General features: G+C 43.5%; 4 protein-coding genes across 4 annotated transcripts; 1 reads left to right on the top strand and 3 right to left on the bottom strand.

Moving 5' to 3' along the window:
• Nucleotides 1–276: 276 nt before the first annotated feature.
• On the bottom strand, nt 277–1,356 carry Bfra_001604 (putative ankyrin repeat protein; the record flags this gene model as incomplete). Its single annotated transcript, XM_037332031.1, has 1 exon — nt 277–1,356. One exon carries the CDS (start codon nt 1,354–1,356, stop codon nt 277–279), a length of 1,080 nt encoding a protein of 359 aa, XP_037196185.1.
• A 3,541-nt stretch (nt 1,357–4,897) lies between these two features.
• Bfra_001603 (putative zinc-binding oxidoreductase protein) lies at nt 4,898–5,956 on the bottom strand (the record flags this gene model as incomplete). The annotated part of the gene is made up of 2 exons (XM_037332030.1): nt 4,898–5,186; nt 5,484–5,956. 2 exons carry the CDS (start codon nt 5,954–5,956, stop codon nt 4,898–4,900), a joined length of 762 nt encoding a protein of 253 aa, XP_037196184.1.
• Nucleotides 5,957–7,302: 1,346 nt separating this feature from the next.
• Bfra_001602 (putative aspartyl-trna synthetase protein) lies at nt 7,303–10,525 on the bottom strand (the record flags this gene model as incomplete). Its single annotated transcript, XM_037332029.1, has 4 exons — nt 7,303–9,407; nt 9,458–9,841; nt 9,900–10,046; nt 10,099–10,525. The coding sequence occupies 4 exons, from the start codon at nt 10,523–10,525 to the stop codon at nt 7,303–7,305; spliced, it is 3,063 nt and encodes a 1,020-aa protein (XP_037196183.1).
• Nucleotides 10,526–13,597: 3,072 nt separating this feature from the next.
• Nucleotides 13,598–15,142, top strand: Bfra_001601 (putative esterase lipase thioesterase protein; the record flags this gene model as incomplete). Its single annotated transcript, XM_037332028.1, has 1 exon — nt 13,598–15,142. The coding sequence occupies one exon, from the start codon at nt 13,598–13,600 to the stop codon at nt 15,140–15,142; it is 1,545 nt and encodes a 514-aa protein (XP_037196182.1).
• Nucleotides 15,143–15,508: the final 366 nt, after the last annotated feature.

Raw genomic sequence — 15,508 nt, 5'->3', positions numbered from 1 at the left:
CCTCAATCCTTCCAGCATAATTTCTTTTGCATGGCTACATTGGGCTTTGATACTCTTTGTAACGTGTTTTCATCACTATTTCCAGAACATCTATGTTTTCCCTTATGTCAATCACTGAAATAGTTAGTTGAAGAATTTGAATGACCATTATCCCAAATTGCAACCCTAAAATGCTCTCGTCGAAACAGGATACACACTAGTCATTATCTTACATTCTCCCGTCAAGCTTTGATAAATCAATCGTTCAGCATCAGGAACTCCTATTCATGCCATGCTTTAGTCCCGATCATAGCCGGTCATCATATCACCAGCTAAAGGCGACAGATGTTGATCTTTCCTAGAATTATGGTGGCTAGGCTCATGAAAATGTCGAGATCTATCACCATAGGGAGATCCTGTCCGACTTCCGTGTTTACTGTGTCCAGGCGTTCTTTCTCTAGAATGCGGTGCGCTTCCGGGGCTTAACAGACGCCTCACCCCATCTCCACCTCTTAAGATTCCAACCATATCCGCAGGTCGTTTTCCTTCCTTATCTCTCGCCTTTGGATCTGCACCTGAATCTATTAATAATCTTACCATATGTTCCTTCACTTTGGCATGTACTCCATCAATAAAGTCCACTCCAGCGATCGCTCGATGTAATGGACCTCTTCCTTTTTTGTCCCTGACTCTCACATTTGCATCACTATTAACCAAGACTCTCACAGCCTCAACACAGTCGTGTCTGCACGCCAACAACAATGCTGTAGAGCCCTTCATATCCCTAGCTTCAATATCTGCTCCCTTTGCTAACAAATATTTGATTGTGTGCGGATGGCCCCATCTAGATGCAGAAAGGAGTGGCGTATTACCCCAACCGTCTTTGGCCTCCAAATACGCTTCATAATCTACCAAAAGCTTCACCATTTCCAAATCTCCAATCCTCGCTGCGATATGAAGAACAGTCTCTCCACCTTTTGGTGCCATCGAAGTGTCAGCTCCAGCCTCCAGCAATAAATTAGTTGTTTTCACATGATGTGTTTGTACTGCCGCTATCAGAGGCGTAATATGTTGCGACCACACATTCACATCTGTTTTCTTTACTATATCCTTGTGGCGGGAACTTTCTGATCGTGGACGACGCGGAGGATCAATGAGAATATCAAGAATCTCCATTTTTCCTGCACTGCTAGCCGCGACGAGTGCTGGTGCCATATCTATCTGATGATCTTGGGAAAGAATACTTTTGACTGCGCTTGTATTACCCTCGTATGCTGCCTTTGCTAATTCGGTCGATGGAGAAGTGGCTTTCTTCGAAAGATAAGCTGTGACTTCCTTTATCGCGATCGGCGCGAAGGTCTTGATTATAGTATCCATTTTGGTTGTGATATGATTATACGAATTGTTCTGGTGGATTTCTCGCTTTGATATGTAAGATGCCTTGCTACACAATGTGTGACGTTCAGAAAAATCAAAGCCACAAAGCTGCTAATAGATTTCAATTGATTGATTCGAGACGAAATATCAGGATTTTTTCGAACGCATCGCCACATACGATCATGAAAATAACCGGGAGAATCTCATGTGCTTTTCCCATCTCTCCGGGCAATTTGAGATTTTGAAAGTTTCTGGAATTAAATCAGCTGACTATTGAGAATATGTCTTGGAGATGTATGTGAATCATACGATGTCATCATCTTGATATGCAACATTCCAGCCCAACCCCACGAAAATGACAGAATGCATGGTTCAAATGTTTACCGAAAATCTTATTCGCTAGGTGATTGTTTTCAAGACAGGTTTTGTACAACATCAGTTCAGCTGTAGCCTTGGCTCATCGTATGATGAAAAATCACACGGTTAGGATTGTGGCTTTGCGTTTAATTTGTTCGATGTATCATATTCGTGTGATTAGTTCGGGACATTCAGGAATTCAAGGGGAGCGCATTCACAGATTTGGATACTTTCTTGGTCGTGAGAAGTTTTCAATTACCATTTCAATCCAGATACATGATGGACCAAAATATCTTTATTACAATCGTGTTCAAGATATGGCATCTCCAATCAACACTCTACTGAGCTGTTTCTCAGCCCAAATATTGTTACCTTGGTGAATGAGGAACCTTATTGTATACACAATAAGAGACTCGTTTATAAAATCATAACAAGTCGATAGAAAGGCTTCCTTGCCAAAGGCGTAGGTACGTAGCACTCGAAACTGCTTATAGCATGACCCGAATTGTCAACAATCACTTTTACTTCACGCTATAAAACTGACCCCGGCGAAGCATGTAAATACGGCATATCACTCTTTTTACCTATAAACACTCTTCATCATTCTTCCTCGGTGCCTCCAGATGGTGGCGCCAGTGCTTGGTAAGCTCATCTTCATATTGAAGAATACCACGTCTTCATTTACACGCTTAGACTCCATGAATCTTCAATAACTTGGTACTATGGCGGAAAGAGACTTACGCAGTTCGACTTTATCAAATCCGATCCTTATATGTCTACAGTGCCTCAGTAGAAGACGATGGTTAATATGATTTTGGCAAGAATGCAGGACCGTGCGTGTCGCCTAAGCCACGGGAAAGAAGAGAAGAATATATGAAGCGGTTAGCTGACAATGATCAGGAGTTGCATGAGATGGATCCAACCTTCAGATCAGCTGGTGGGATTCTATCGACGATTTCAAGAACTACTTCGTAGGTGATACTGTTTTGGGACGAGTCACTCTACAGATATTTTACTAATGTGGATTGGACGTGTCCAAATTTCCAAGCTCGCGATCAGAAAACGCGAATTTATAGATCAAGGCAGAATTTGCAGAGAGAAGAAATATGAGGGATTATCTCCAGATGAAGATGAAACATTTATCCGTCTGCTTCCCTAAGCCCTCTGCTCTGGTGATGATCATAAATGTTTCAAAATATACAACGTGTCAATATAAAATAGATGATATAGACTCATCATTTCATTTAAAACACAAACACACGTATCCGAATCCGAATTGAGTAGTCCAAAGCCACCATGAAAACTAAAAACCTCGCTTAATCAGTCGAACGACCAAGACAGTATTTGATAGCCGACATGAAAACTAGCCGGTAATATATGAAATACCATTAGCAGCTGGTGTTATATGAAAGGTAGTATTTGCAGTATAAATACGTTTGATAACATTGGATATAATATTTGAAACAATCTAAAAATATTATCTAAATTCATCAACTATTAATAATAAACATTCAAAAGATTACAAATATCATTTAAAATCTTTCAAGTTGATTCAGTGATTCAAGTACGTTTGGAACTATGATCGATCCTATTACACATTTCAGGGAAATTTGAAGTATGTATTTTTCTAACTGATTATTTGAAATTCTTAAATATCTCAAACTTCTTCTTAGATGATATAGCGTTATGTTTGTTAATCTCTTGATTTTGTAAGTTTATGATCTTGTCTTTTGAATCCTGAATCTGTTTGAAAGATAGTAGATGAAGTAGGTACTGAATGGTACTCTTTCCTAATGTATCAAATAGGGTCTGTAGAGTATATCATTTCGACGCCGCAACATTAGTGATATAACCCAGCGCATTAGACATTTCAGATTTCGCATTTTTACCGGAAGAACAGTGTGCTGCGGTGACTTTGAAGGTGTGAGCTACCCCTAGAGTCTCGCTTCGTCGCTCCCAAAGACCTACGAGCATTTAGCTCTCGGTTTACTCTTCAGATTGATTGGCTGCTGAATTATTGGGGGTTGGGGGGTTGTTTCTTGGTCAATCATTTGCCCTTTGGTTTCGAATCTTGCTTCGAATCTTGTTGGAACGAGAAGAGACCCAATGATGTAGCATCTACACTGTAAATCCTAATTGTCAATATTACATTATATCTAAAAAGCTAACTATGTATACAGTACAGGAAGAAGCAATCCTTGGATATTGAGGCTAGCCCTCTCGATTAGTGTACTACAGTAGCCTGATAACTTGAGGTCATTCACTTACGTTCACACAGATTTTCAAATTCACTATCATTCTTGTCCACAATAGCCTACTTGTTACTTATTTAGCTGAACATTCGGGAAGATGCCATCACATGCAGGTTTCAATTATCCTCAGGTCAGTGCCTATGAATACACCAAGCCACCACAGAAATTCCATTCACTATCCAACCCACAGCTCCAACAAAATCGCATAATAAAACACAAATCATACAATCTTCCAGAGTCACTTCCGGATCGTGGATTCATATCTCAAGATAGCCAGATTTACGGAGTGTCAATTTGAATTGCGTAAATCGATAACTTCGCTTGTAAGAACGGGATAGTACGGGTTGATCACGTAAAAGTACTGGCATGTTACTGGTTGGTTACTTCTGGTTTATCTATACGAAATGTGTGGCATTGTTTAGCCATTCATACGGCGTGGAATGGATGGAATTGAATATTTATATCGTGCTAATGATCATATCTCTTTCTTCACACTGGCCCCTTCTGTGGATATCTATAGTTACTTCTTAGTATTTGAGGTATTCATGTTGTCAAAAAGAAATATGGTGAGAATGGCGGCTGTGGCTTTTCTCAAATTGGTCTCTGTATGCCTAGTCAGATATGGCAGTGAGGTGGTATATCATTGGAAGAAGTGCTGAAGTAGTTCATGACAGGGAGGGAAGAGGGAGCTGTGAAGCGAAGTATGGGTATACTTGAATGAGCGATTATTCAGCTATTAGCGTTGATATTCGCTGGGAAGTCTATTGTCCTCTTTGGAATGGCTTACATGGTTGATTAGGTATCCTGTTATTATGTTCAAGTGTGTAGAAATTTGACAATAACGAGTAGATTTCCCATGCTCTTTTCAAGTTTGTACGAATCAAAATATCTTCAAATCCCAGAAAGTTCTCATCAGTCTTTCTGTCCCTCCCTCACTCTGAGTCCCTGACATTAATAATAACCTTCCCTCTTGCATGGCCTCCCTCAACAATAGCAAATGCCTTTTCAAAATCACGCAAAGGCCACACACTATCAATCGTAGCCTTCACCTGACCCTTCTCAATCAACTTAGCAGTTTCCTCCAACTGCCACCCTTCCGGCTCCATAACAAAAAACTTCCCCTCTACATCATCCGCCACTCCTTCGTTCGGCTTCCACTTATTCGGATCCTCCTTAACACTCACCACCCTCCCCCCCTCTTCACCACCTTCCACGCCTGCACTAAACTCTCTCCCCCCAGTAAATCCACCACCAAATCAACTTTCCTCCCCGTTCTCTCCCCCCACGCCCCCACGCCCTCCCTCCCATAATCCAACACCACATCCGCCCCCAGCCGCCCCACCATCTCCACATTCCCCGCAGAACAAACCCCAATCACCTCTCCTATCCCCCCGCCTTCGCAAACTGCACAAGTAACGTCCCTACCCCCCTGCCGCAGCATTAATCAACACCGTCTTCCCCCCATTCGCAACCTTCGCATCAAGCGCATACACGCAGCGCATACCCCCATGTACATACAATGCCTGCCATGCCGTAAATGCACTAAGTGGTACACTAGCTGCTTCTTCCCAGGAAAGATTGTTTGGTTTGCGCGCGAGTTCGGATGTGAGCGCGATGGTGTAAGCGCGTGCGTTTCCGGGGCGGGAAAAGGAAGTTCGTGTGTAGACTTCTGTGCCTGGGGGGAAAGGGGAATTTGGGGGAGCGGTAAGAACGGTTCCGGAGAGGTCGTAGCAAGGGATTTGTAACTTGGAGGTTACGGAGGAGGGGGAGAGGGTGGGGAGGAGAGAAGTGTAGGCGGAGAGGTTGGCGGTCCAGGTTAGTTCGCCTGCGCAGGGGGAGGTGGAGTGCACGTGGATGAGATGTTCGAAGGTTCCGGGGGTGGCGACGGGTGTGGGAATTGTGGCGAGGATTAGTTTGGGACTGTGGATGTCGGGTTGGAGGAGGGCTTTGATGGTTTGGGGGAGAGGGTGAGAAAGGGGGGTGGATGGCATGATTGATTGATGATGTTATGTTAGATGTTGATTGTTCTGGATACCGGAAATGAGAAGCAATTAGGAATTAATCGTGTATTTAGTTCTCTTTGAGTATCGATGTATGTATGTATATATGTATACAAAACCACACAAACAAATAAGTACCTGCCTACCCAGATAGTATTTTCCAAGTTCCAACAAAGAAACACAATCTCAGACACCGAAAACAAATCTCATCCCCTCATTCCCCCCTCTTTATACACTTTTCTTCCCACACTCCCCTTTCCACACTCCCCTCCCCATCAAATCAATCTCGCTTCCCCGCATCAAAAACCTTCTCAATCCGATCCGATCTGGTCTGACAAGCCCAATGCCTATTTACCTGTCTCGCGTCAGCATCTGTAGTCAGTACAGTACAGACAGGTTTCAATGCACATCAAACCCATCGTAAAACTACTCATACATACCTCAATCTTCACCCATTCATGTATTCATAATTAATCATCAGCATACCTAACCGTGAAAAAAAAAACATATAAAGAAGAAAAAAAGAAGTGACATGTCGAATAATCAATTACCCACACATACAACTTACACACAAAAATAACCCCCCAATCCCCCCAATCCCCCCAATTCAACCCTATCAATCATACAAAAACCCATCCAAAAATTCATCCACCCATTCGTCGCATTCATGTACACCTGCATCGTGCTTACACTTCCTGCCCACCCTCACCATCATCCTGAGGCTACAATTCTTGGCACGGGTATACTAATAGGCGACCACAAATACCCCTTCTCCCCAGTTCGCCGACGTCAAAATCCGATTACCGAGAAGGCGATGCGGGCTCTTCTATCTTCATTTTTTGTTCGATAGGCATAGGCTATGAGATTTCATTCCTTACCTACCCGACGTGCTGAGTTCTTTGTTCGTATGTGGAAGGTTGGGTAGGATGGAGAGGAGTAGGTAGGTAAGTAGGTATTGGTGTTGATTTGGATTGAGGTTCAGACAATGGATTGAATAATTAGCTGACTATGTTGACTTTGTAATACACGTTGATTCATCTATTAGTGTATCTGTTATATTCTATTTACAATTTCCTTCGGTTAGTTACTATCGACTCAATCGATGGCACACAATTAATGAAAGGTAACAAAGAAAATAACCCTAGTGAGTAACAAATAAAGCAATGTAGGTATCTTTCCCATCCATCCATGCCATCCATCCATCTCCCAGCCCAGTCATCCAACGCACTTCACGAAATTACTTTCTTCTGCTTAAGAATTATAAGTTCCTCGCAGGCACACAATCTCCCCCATCTCACACCTTCGCATCTACACATAGAATTTCCATGGTTAGAAATCTAACCATCTTCCTCAAGGAAACCCATCAAAGCCCTAATACCACCGGCACCCAAACCACCCTTAGGATATGCAACATAAATTCCATCATTCCATGTACCCATCTTCTCTCTGAACTCACTCTTGCCCAATAATCTTGCCTGCTTAACAATTGTCTCATAAGCCTTCTTCAACGCCTTAATTCTATGTTTGCCCAAGTTTCTTCCACCTTCAATATGTGGTTGAGCACCAGTACCAAAAGTGATACGTTTGACATCTGGTTCTGCTGCACTCAATTGTTTCATTGAGTAAAGTAGAAGAGATTCTACAGTACCAGATGGAGCACCTGGGAATTCGAGGGAGAATTTGACTTGGTATCCATTTTCAGGACTGAGTTGATGAAGAACATTAATGGCGTGAATAGTTCCATCGGGACCTTGAGCGTAAAAGTATTTACGATGAGCCTCATCAACCCAAGGTCTAATTTCTGTAAGGTGAACTTGGGTACCCTTCCTGTTCTTGTGCCAATCTTGAACTCGTGCGTTTACCTTCTCTTTGAAGTCATCTGGAACTGGTTCATTGAATGGAAGAGTTTGAAGTTTGATACCCTCCTTTTCAGCATGACGAACTTTGCGTGCCAAGTCATTATCCTTAGCCGCGGGGTTATTTCGAGGATCAGCACGTTCTTCGGCTGCCGGAGACAAAGTACGCCAACCGAACTTTTCACCAAGATATTCTTCGGTACGAGAACCGATAATCATCCAAATTGGCTTCAGATTCTTATGTTCGGTAGTCAAGTAATTGAGGAAGGCAGAAACGATGGCTGGTGTTTGAGATTTGTCGCAAAGAGGCTCTCCAACAATAATGGCATACGAGTTATGGATGACATAACCTTGTGCTGCACCAGTAGTCGAATGTCTCCATACGTGATAGCGCTTGTCTAACCAAGAGGTATTGGCTGCATCACCATAATTGGCAATTAACTTCTCCAGAGGTGGAAGTAATTCGGGTGTGAATTCCTTTCCTTCTTGTTCCCATATCGGGTGGAGTGTTGATGCATCCTCGTGACGAAGGACCAGAGTAGGAGGTACAGCTGGAAGGGATTTGGGATCTCTTGGGAATAGAGATGCAAGTCGAATATTGCCAAGACTGAGAAAAAGGTATGTAAGACGCTCAAGACCAATACCACAACCTGCGTGAGGTGGTGCTCCCCATCTGAAACCTTCAAGATATTCAGACATACTTTCTGGCTTGACACCCTTTTGCTTCATACGCTTTTCCAAAAACTCAGCATCGTGAATACGTTGACCACCAGTCAAAATTTCTTGACCACGCATGAAAATATCGAAAGAGTTAGTGAATCGGTCATCTTCTGGATCAGGCATGGTGTAAAATGGTCGAACAGAAGCAGGGAATTTGTCGAGGATATAGTAATCAGTGTGATACTTTTCCTTAACCAACGCACCCAATCGAATCTCAGCTCGAGTAGAGAGATCCTCGGTTTCGGATGGTATACTTCCATCTTCTTCAACCCAGCCCGAATCTACCAACATCTTAACACCGACAGAGAATGGGATTCTGGGAGTCTCGTCCAGCCATTCGACCTTGGTATGTGGATAAAATTGGTCAATGAGATCAATTTCTTTTTGATATCGGTCGTAAATTCCTTTCCAGAGGTTCTTGAACATACCATCAATAAGAGTCAAGGCCTCATGATAATGTTCTTCCAAAGCCATCTCGAGATCCAATCCAGTATACTCGGTCAAATGACGTGGTGTGTTACTATCTTCGGCACGGAAAACCGCACCAATTTCATAGACTCTCTCGAAATCAGCTGCGATACACATTTGCTTAGCCAATTGTGGGGATTGAGCCAAGAAAGCAGGTCTTCCAAAATAATTGAGCTCGAAGACGGTTGCACCAGATTCAGTAGCACCTCCTTGTAGTTTTGGTGTATGGATTTCAATGAAGCCTTGGGTGTCGAGATATGATCGGAAAAGGTTGCAAATTCCAGATTGGATACGGAAGATTGCCTGTGCTGGAGTTGTTCGCAAATCGATAATTCTGTTGTTCAATCTCACTCTTTGTGGGAGGGATCGTTTTTGGTGATGACCGGTATCCATGGAAGCTATTTTGGCATTAGTTATAAATCTTACAATTCCAGAGAAGGAAACTTACTTCTGCTCTCCAAATTCTTCTCATCCAATTTTGCAAAAGCATTACGTGCAAGATCAGTAGAAGCACGAGAAGGAGGACCTCTTGGTGTGTCTGTTGAAATTGGCGACATTGGCTGACTTGCTGCAACCGAATCATCTCCAGAATCATCATCCATGTCAACTTCCTTTTCTCTGTTGATGTTTTCTGCATCGTAGACTGTGAATGGTACATTTTCGGTCAATGGGACTACTCTGTGGATTTCGTAAACTTGCAATTCGTAATCATGAACTGTAGCATTCTTAACAGTTTGGAGGGATTTTCGGATTTTGGCATGAGCAACGACGATCGTTTCGGCGGGGTAATGTTCGACAGTTCTAACCATCTGTTCGGAGATTGTACCATGTTCTGCAAAATAAATCGGATCAGATGTGTCCCTCATAGCAATTGTCGCAATGAAACTTACCATTTTGTTCTTCTTCAGGTTTGAAGCTTTGCAAAACTCCCTGAATTGTCATAGTCTGTTGGCGAAAAACGATAAATACCAATTTGGCAGACATTCTTCGCAAAGTATGCATTCGAGCTCTGAAACTAATGATTTGTCCATCCATTTCTATTCGAGTATTAGCAGACGGAAAGTATGCAGTAAGACAATGCCAACTTACCAGCCCAATTGATGTTCTTGAATAAAGCTCTCTCCTCATGTCTCCAATGTTTACTTTGAATCATACTGTATGGTCGATAAAGTTGTGTAAGAGCTGGCGGGCCTTCTTTTAAGAACTTCTCGTCTTCTATTCTTGCCAGAGATTGCTTCTTCTTATTCTCGGCCTTTACACGTTCCTTATCCATGCTTCTTCTCGCCTTATTCTGCTCAAGAACCTCTCGACTCACTCGTCGGGAGTTTGATCGTTCTGGCGTTTGAGCACCATTGTTTTGAGGAGTGCTTGATAAAGGTCCATTGGATCCAGAGGAACCTTCAACTCCATCTGCAAGCTGTGGAACATTTTCGTTGCTCGAATTGTTGCTATTGCTATTACTTTTCCCGATGCGATCCGGTATCAATTTACTGAGGCGTTTCTTGAGGGCCGACATGATGAGAATGTGTTTTTGTGTGTTTTCTGTCTTCTGTCGAAAGTTGAACGGAAGCTGATTAGATAGATATTAAAATTTCTACGCGAGTAAGTTGCAGATCCAACTGCAGTACGATGATTAATACCGAGAGATGTGTTTGGAAGTATTTAACCATACACCGTCGGCACTTATTAGCTGGGTGTTGAGTCAAAGCTAGCTGCTGACGGAAGAGCCGGAATTACGGAGTGAGATTGGAGAATAAGCTCTCTCTCTCTCTCTCTCTCTCTCTCTCTCTTTCTCTTTCGATGATGGTGATTGTCGAGTCAACCTTGACGTTGGATCTCGTTGGATTTTGATTGGTGATTGATGAAAGAAAAGTAAAGAGGTTGGTATGCGGGGTGATAGGGAATATGGGAGGATTGTGTTTGTTTTTGTAAATAGTGGAAGAGGAAGAGAAAGAGAAGAGGATTGCAAGATAGATGGGATCCTCTTATTGTCGATCTCAAACTTGTATTTGATATCCCTTCTTGATGAGGAAGAGAAAGAGGAAGAGGACGGCAATAAAAGAAATTTAGGTTTTCTTTTATTTTTATTTTTATATTTATTCTTATCATCTTGGTGAGATCAATCAGACCGTAGGAAAAAGCCCCAAAACTTGGAGGGGACCAGGGCGTTCCCAATCCAAGCATCAATATGCAAGGCTTCAAAGCTTATGATGAACACTTACGATGGGAAACTCTATCTGATGCCCAATCCAATCTAGCTGCCGAAGAATTCCTCAGTCCAAGCCCTTCTTGGTATTCATCCAGATGCAATTCGATGATTTGGGACGTGAATAAATAGAAAAACTTCGATGAATCAATCTTTTAGTTCATACCTTTCTCCCTCTACTGGGTATGCATTGATCAATTAGTTGGCTGTTCTGAGGGAAGTTTGGCTTTGGAGGGGCCACTCAAAATTACTATGATGTCAGAGTTCGTCACTGTATCATGAATAGAAGTGTCACAGCTCAAAAGATGGATGCATGCAATGAAACGCAGAGAGATTCGCACAGAAGTCACAGTCAGAAAGACCCAAGACAAGATAGTAAACTGAGACAAAACAACGCAAAGGACATCTAATGGCATCTCTTTTCATCCTTCTTCATTAATGTAGCCGCGGGAGAGAGAAGTGTGGATTCACCAATGTTGACTATACCAAAAAACTACTTGGAATTATCCTTGTTTGTTTGGTGTTTGATTGGAATCAACATCGGGAGGTGGCCGTTACATCGGTTGCATGGTCAAAAAGAGACATGAGAATAACTGGATCTCGGGGTCGAATGGTCCCTATCATGGAATTCAAGTAAAAGACGCATGTCTTACCGCACCATTATCGATTTTGGAACGAAGATTCCTCGTCAGTGGAAGATGCAGTTCTAGACTCGACCAATCTTCTGCGCCGTACTCGACTCCGGGATGGGTGGTGACTCGTAAGGTAAGAATGGAAATTGTATGAAGAGAATGAAGTGGCTGATCTTCCCTTACCTATCAGACTCTGCACTGTCAGGTCACTCACGAAGTGGCTCGAGAGTGGGAATATGATACAAGGGAAGCACATGGTATTATTGTTCACATCTCCTTCAATTTTCAGCTAATCCTTGGCCAAGCTTCTTTCTCCATGATTAATGTACCTTTGCGTCACTGCCACAGATAGATCAGCCACAAGCCACAACCCCCGTCCAAATAATGCGGACAATTATCTCCGGACTCCTTTTCTCGCCTCCAGGGTGTACGATGTACAACTACACCTCACCGAGCGAGATATACTCGACGAAGTTGGTAAATCATGGCGAGAGAGACGGACTATCAATTCTAATCATAACATGACATGACACACTCATCACTATGGAGATCCGTACCTGCCAAGATTGTGGCTTTATCAAACTGGTTATTTGGAGGTTTCACTTGCTTGCTCTGTCAACTCAAGACATTTCATTGTTCACGTGGTCCAGTAACATAAACAGGTGAATATATATATCGACTCTCTCAGATCTAGTTCTCGAGCAAAGCGAGAAAGCCCCCACGGCAGTGGCTCCCAGAGGACCAGCGGAGTAACATTGATGACATTTCCTTTGTCATGTGTTGATGAATCACGTGTCTTTTATCTCCATTGTCTTTGTTGCATTCTCTCTGGCCACGCGTCTCAACCTCAACACGTGAAAGCATTGAAAACATTCAAAATATCACACCACAATTCTCAGACATCTTTGCATTGATGACTACAACCTCTCACCTGGCACAGCCCCGACCTAGAACCTAGACCATTTGACAACAATGACGTCTTTCACTCCAATCCAGAACTCACGGCTCACTCTTTCCCCTCCAAGAATCAATTTCTTCCCTCTCTCTGGATTTCCCACGAATTGGATCCCTGGCATGTGTGCGGTCGACGGGCAAAGCTTAAAAACATGAGATAAGTACATCGTATTGAAATAGAAAAGAAGAGAAAAGAACCAATTCAAATCAATTCAAATCATTTTCTTCTATGCGTGTATGCGGATGAGGAAATGATCATGTAGGAAGGGAAGTGCAGTACAGGTACAGATATCCAAGTGACATACCCCAGTGACATGCCCAACTTGTTACAAATATCACCCACCTCACACCTCACATCTTTACGCCTTTGACCAAAATAGAAGACCCGGCGCAGTAACATAGTAATAAGAATAATAAAGCCGGCAACATTTCAATAATTTACTATTCATTTTCTCTTCACTCTTCACTCTTCGCTCTCCACTCCTCACTCCTCATCTCATCAGTGCCCAGTGCTCAGTGCTCACCATCTACTCGTATATCAACATCACAAATCCTTGAACCCTTGATCTTTATCCACAAATATCATCATCCAAGCCATTCTAACTTCTGATCAACTCTTGTCTTGAACTCCACCGACGTCTAGTTTTTCGAGATCTACCTGGGTCTCTCTCACAGAGAGTATTTACATTAATATCTCTTTCCATTTCGCAACATCCAAGACGTCCATTTCGGTATCTTATCTCTCTCAAATCTTACCTCAAATCTTTCCCCCTCGTCCTTGAAAGAGGACTCTTTAATGCCAAACGAATATTACGACTCAGATTCAGATTCCAATTGGCTTTTAAGTATGAAAGCCACAATATGGCGAGGCCTTATGGCCATTGGAATGAAATTTCATCATTTCGCAGATCCCAAGCCTCCAGCTCCTAATTTCAAAATTCGAATCCCCTCAAGATTATGTCCCCGTGGGGGATATTTCAACCTCATTTTCTATGTTCCACAATCATATATCGAAGGATCAGATGAAGATCAACGTCGATTCCCCGTCGTAGTAAATTACCACGGAGGAGGGTTTACTTTGGGAACAGGAACCGATGATGCGAGATGGGCTTCTGCGGTTATTCATACAGTCGATGCGGTATTCGTCAGTGTGGAATATCGTCTTGCGCCGGAATATCCATTTAGTGTAGGAGTCGAAGATGGTACCGATGCCGTCATATATCTAGCCGCACACGCAGAAGAATTACGATTAGATCCCCATCGAATGGCACTATCTGGGTTCAGCGCCGGTGGAAACTTTGCATTCACAGTTCCACTAATGCTGCACGATTTAAGACAAGATGCGGGCAAACGTACACTCGCAGATTTGACAAGTGCAACTACACACGCGGACGGAACGCCCTCTACAAATGTGAGTCGACAAGATCTCGATAAAGTAAAATACGACTCTTCCGCGGCCGCATCATCAAGTTCACTCACTTCACATCTCCGCCCCAATCCATATCAAGGCGAATCTCAAAGCCGAAACCAATCCACAACATCCATTGCCAAAATCCCCTCCCTCGAGCCTACCGCTCTGGAAATCGCCCAAGAACTCCCCGACCTCACTCTCCGCGCCATAGTTTCCTTCTACCCTCCTACCGATTTCCGTCAAACCCGCGACGAAAAACGTGCTACAAATCCCGCCCCAGAAAAGAACCTCCCTCCAATGCTCACCCGTCTCTTCGACCAATCTTACATGAATCCCATCGACTCCATCGATCTCCGCGATCCCTATCTTTCCCCGGCAGCAGCCACAGATGGCTTTCTCCGCGACGCCTATCCCCAAGATATCGTCCTCTACACCTGCGAATACGACATGCTAAACGCAGAAGGTGTCGCCTTTGGCGAACGTCTCTCCTCCTCCGCAGTCGGCAAATCCGTCAAAGGCGGCCTGATAAACTGCGTCCCCCACGCCTTCGATAAAAAACCCAATCCCCTCAAATTCCCAGAAGCCGCAGATCGCTGCTACGAAGAAGCATGCGCGGAGCTGGCCCGCGTCTTTGGCAGCGGAAAAACAAGCGAGGAAGAACGGAGACAGCTGGGTAAGAGTAAGGTCGTCGATCGATTCGAAGAACAGGATAAAATCGTTGGACTCTCAGATCGCGCGCGGGATCTGATTGATAACACGAGTTTAGCGGAAGGAAGAAGAGATAGCGGCATGGCGGATAATCATAGGGGGGTAGAGGGGGATGGGAGTAGAAGTATGAGTTCGGAAGCGAAAGTGCTAAAGGAGTTTGAGAAGGAGGCGGATAAGGTTATCAAGAAGAATGGGGGGATCGATGAAGAAGCTGTGGTTTAGAGAGGTGCTTTGAATTATCTGCTTTGCTTCGGTCCAGCCTGTCCAGGCATTTGGGGCGACATTGGGGATGAAGATGAAGATGAGGATCAGAAGACTAAAATATTTTCCGTTGTCGATCCGGGCATCTGTTTCTCATTTCAATATCTTCCTCTTCGTACCCGTTTTTCCTCTTCTCCATTTTCCCTCCTCTTCATCTCCACAGCGGCACGAGCATGATATTTAAACAAAATCACATTACGGCGTCGAGTTGGCGTCGAGTTGGCGGGTGGTCGGACAGACAATGTAGACGCGCTTGGAGACAGACAGACAAAAAGACAGACAGACAGACAGACAGAGTACCACCTACAAACAGAGACAGAGATACAG

Source organism: Botrytis fragariae, assembly GCF_013461495.1.
Source record: "Botrytis fragariae strain BVB16 chromosome Unknown tig00000006, whole genome shotgun sequence".
NCBI classification, from domain to species: domain Eukaryota; kingdom Fungi; phylum Ascomycota; class Leotiomycetes; order Helotiales; family Sclerotiniaceae; genus Botrytis; species Botrytis fragariae.
Note: the sequence above shows the minus strand (reverse complement) of the source record. Positions and strands in the feature narration are given on the sequence as shown.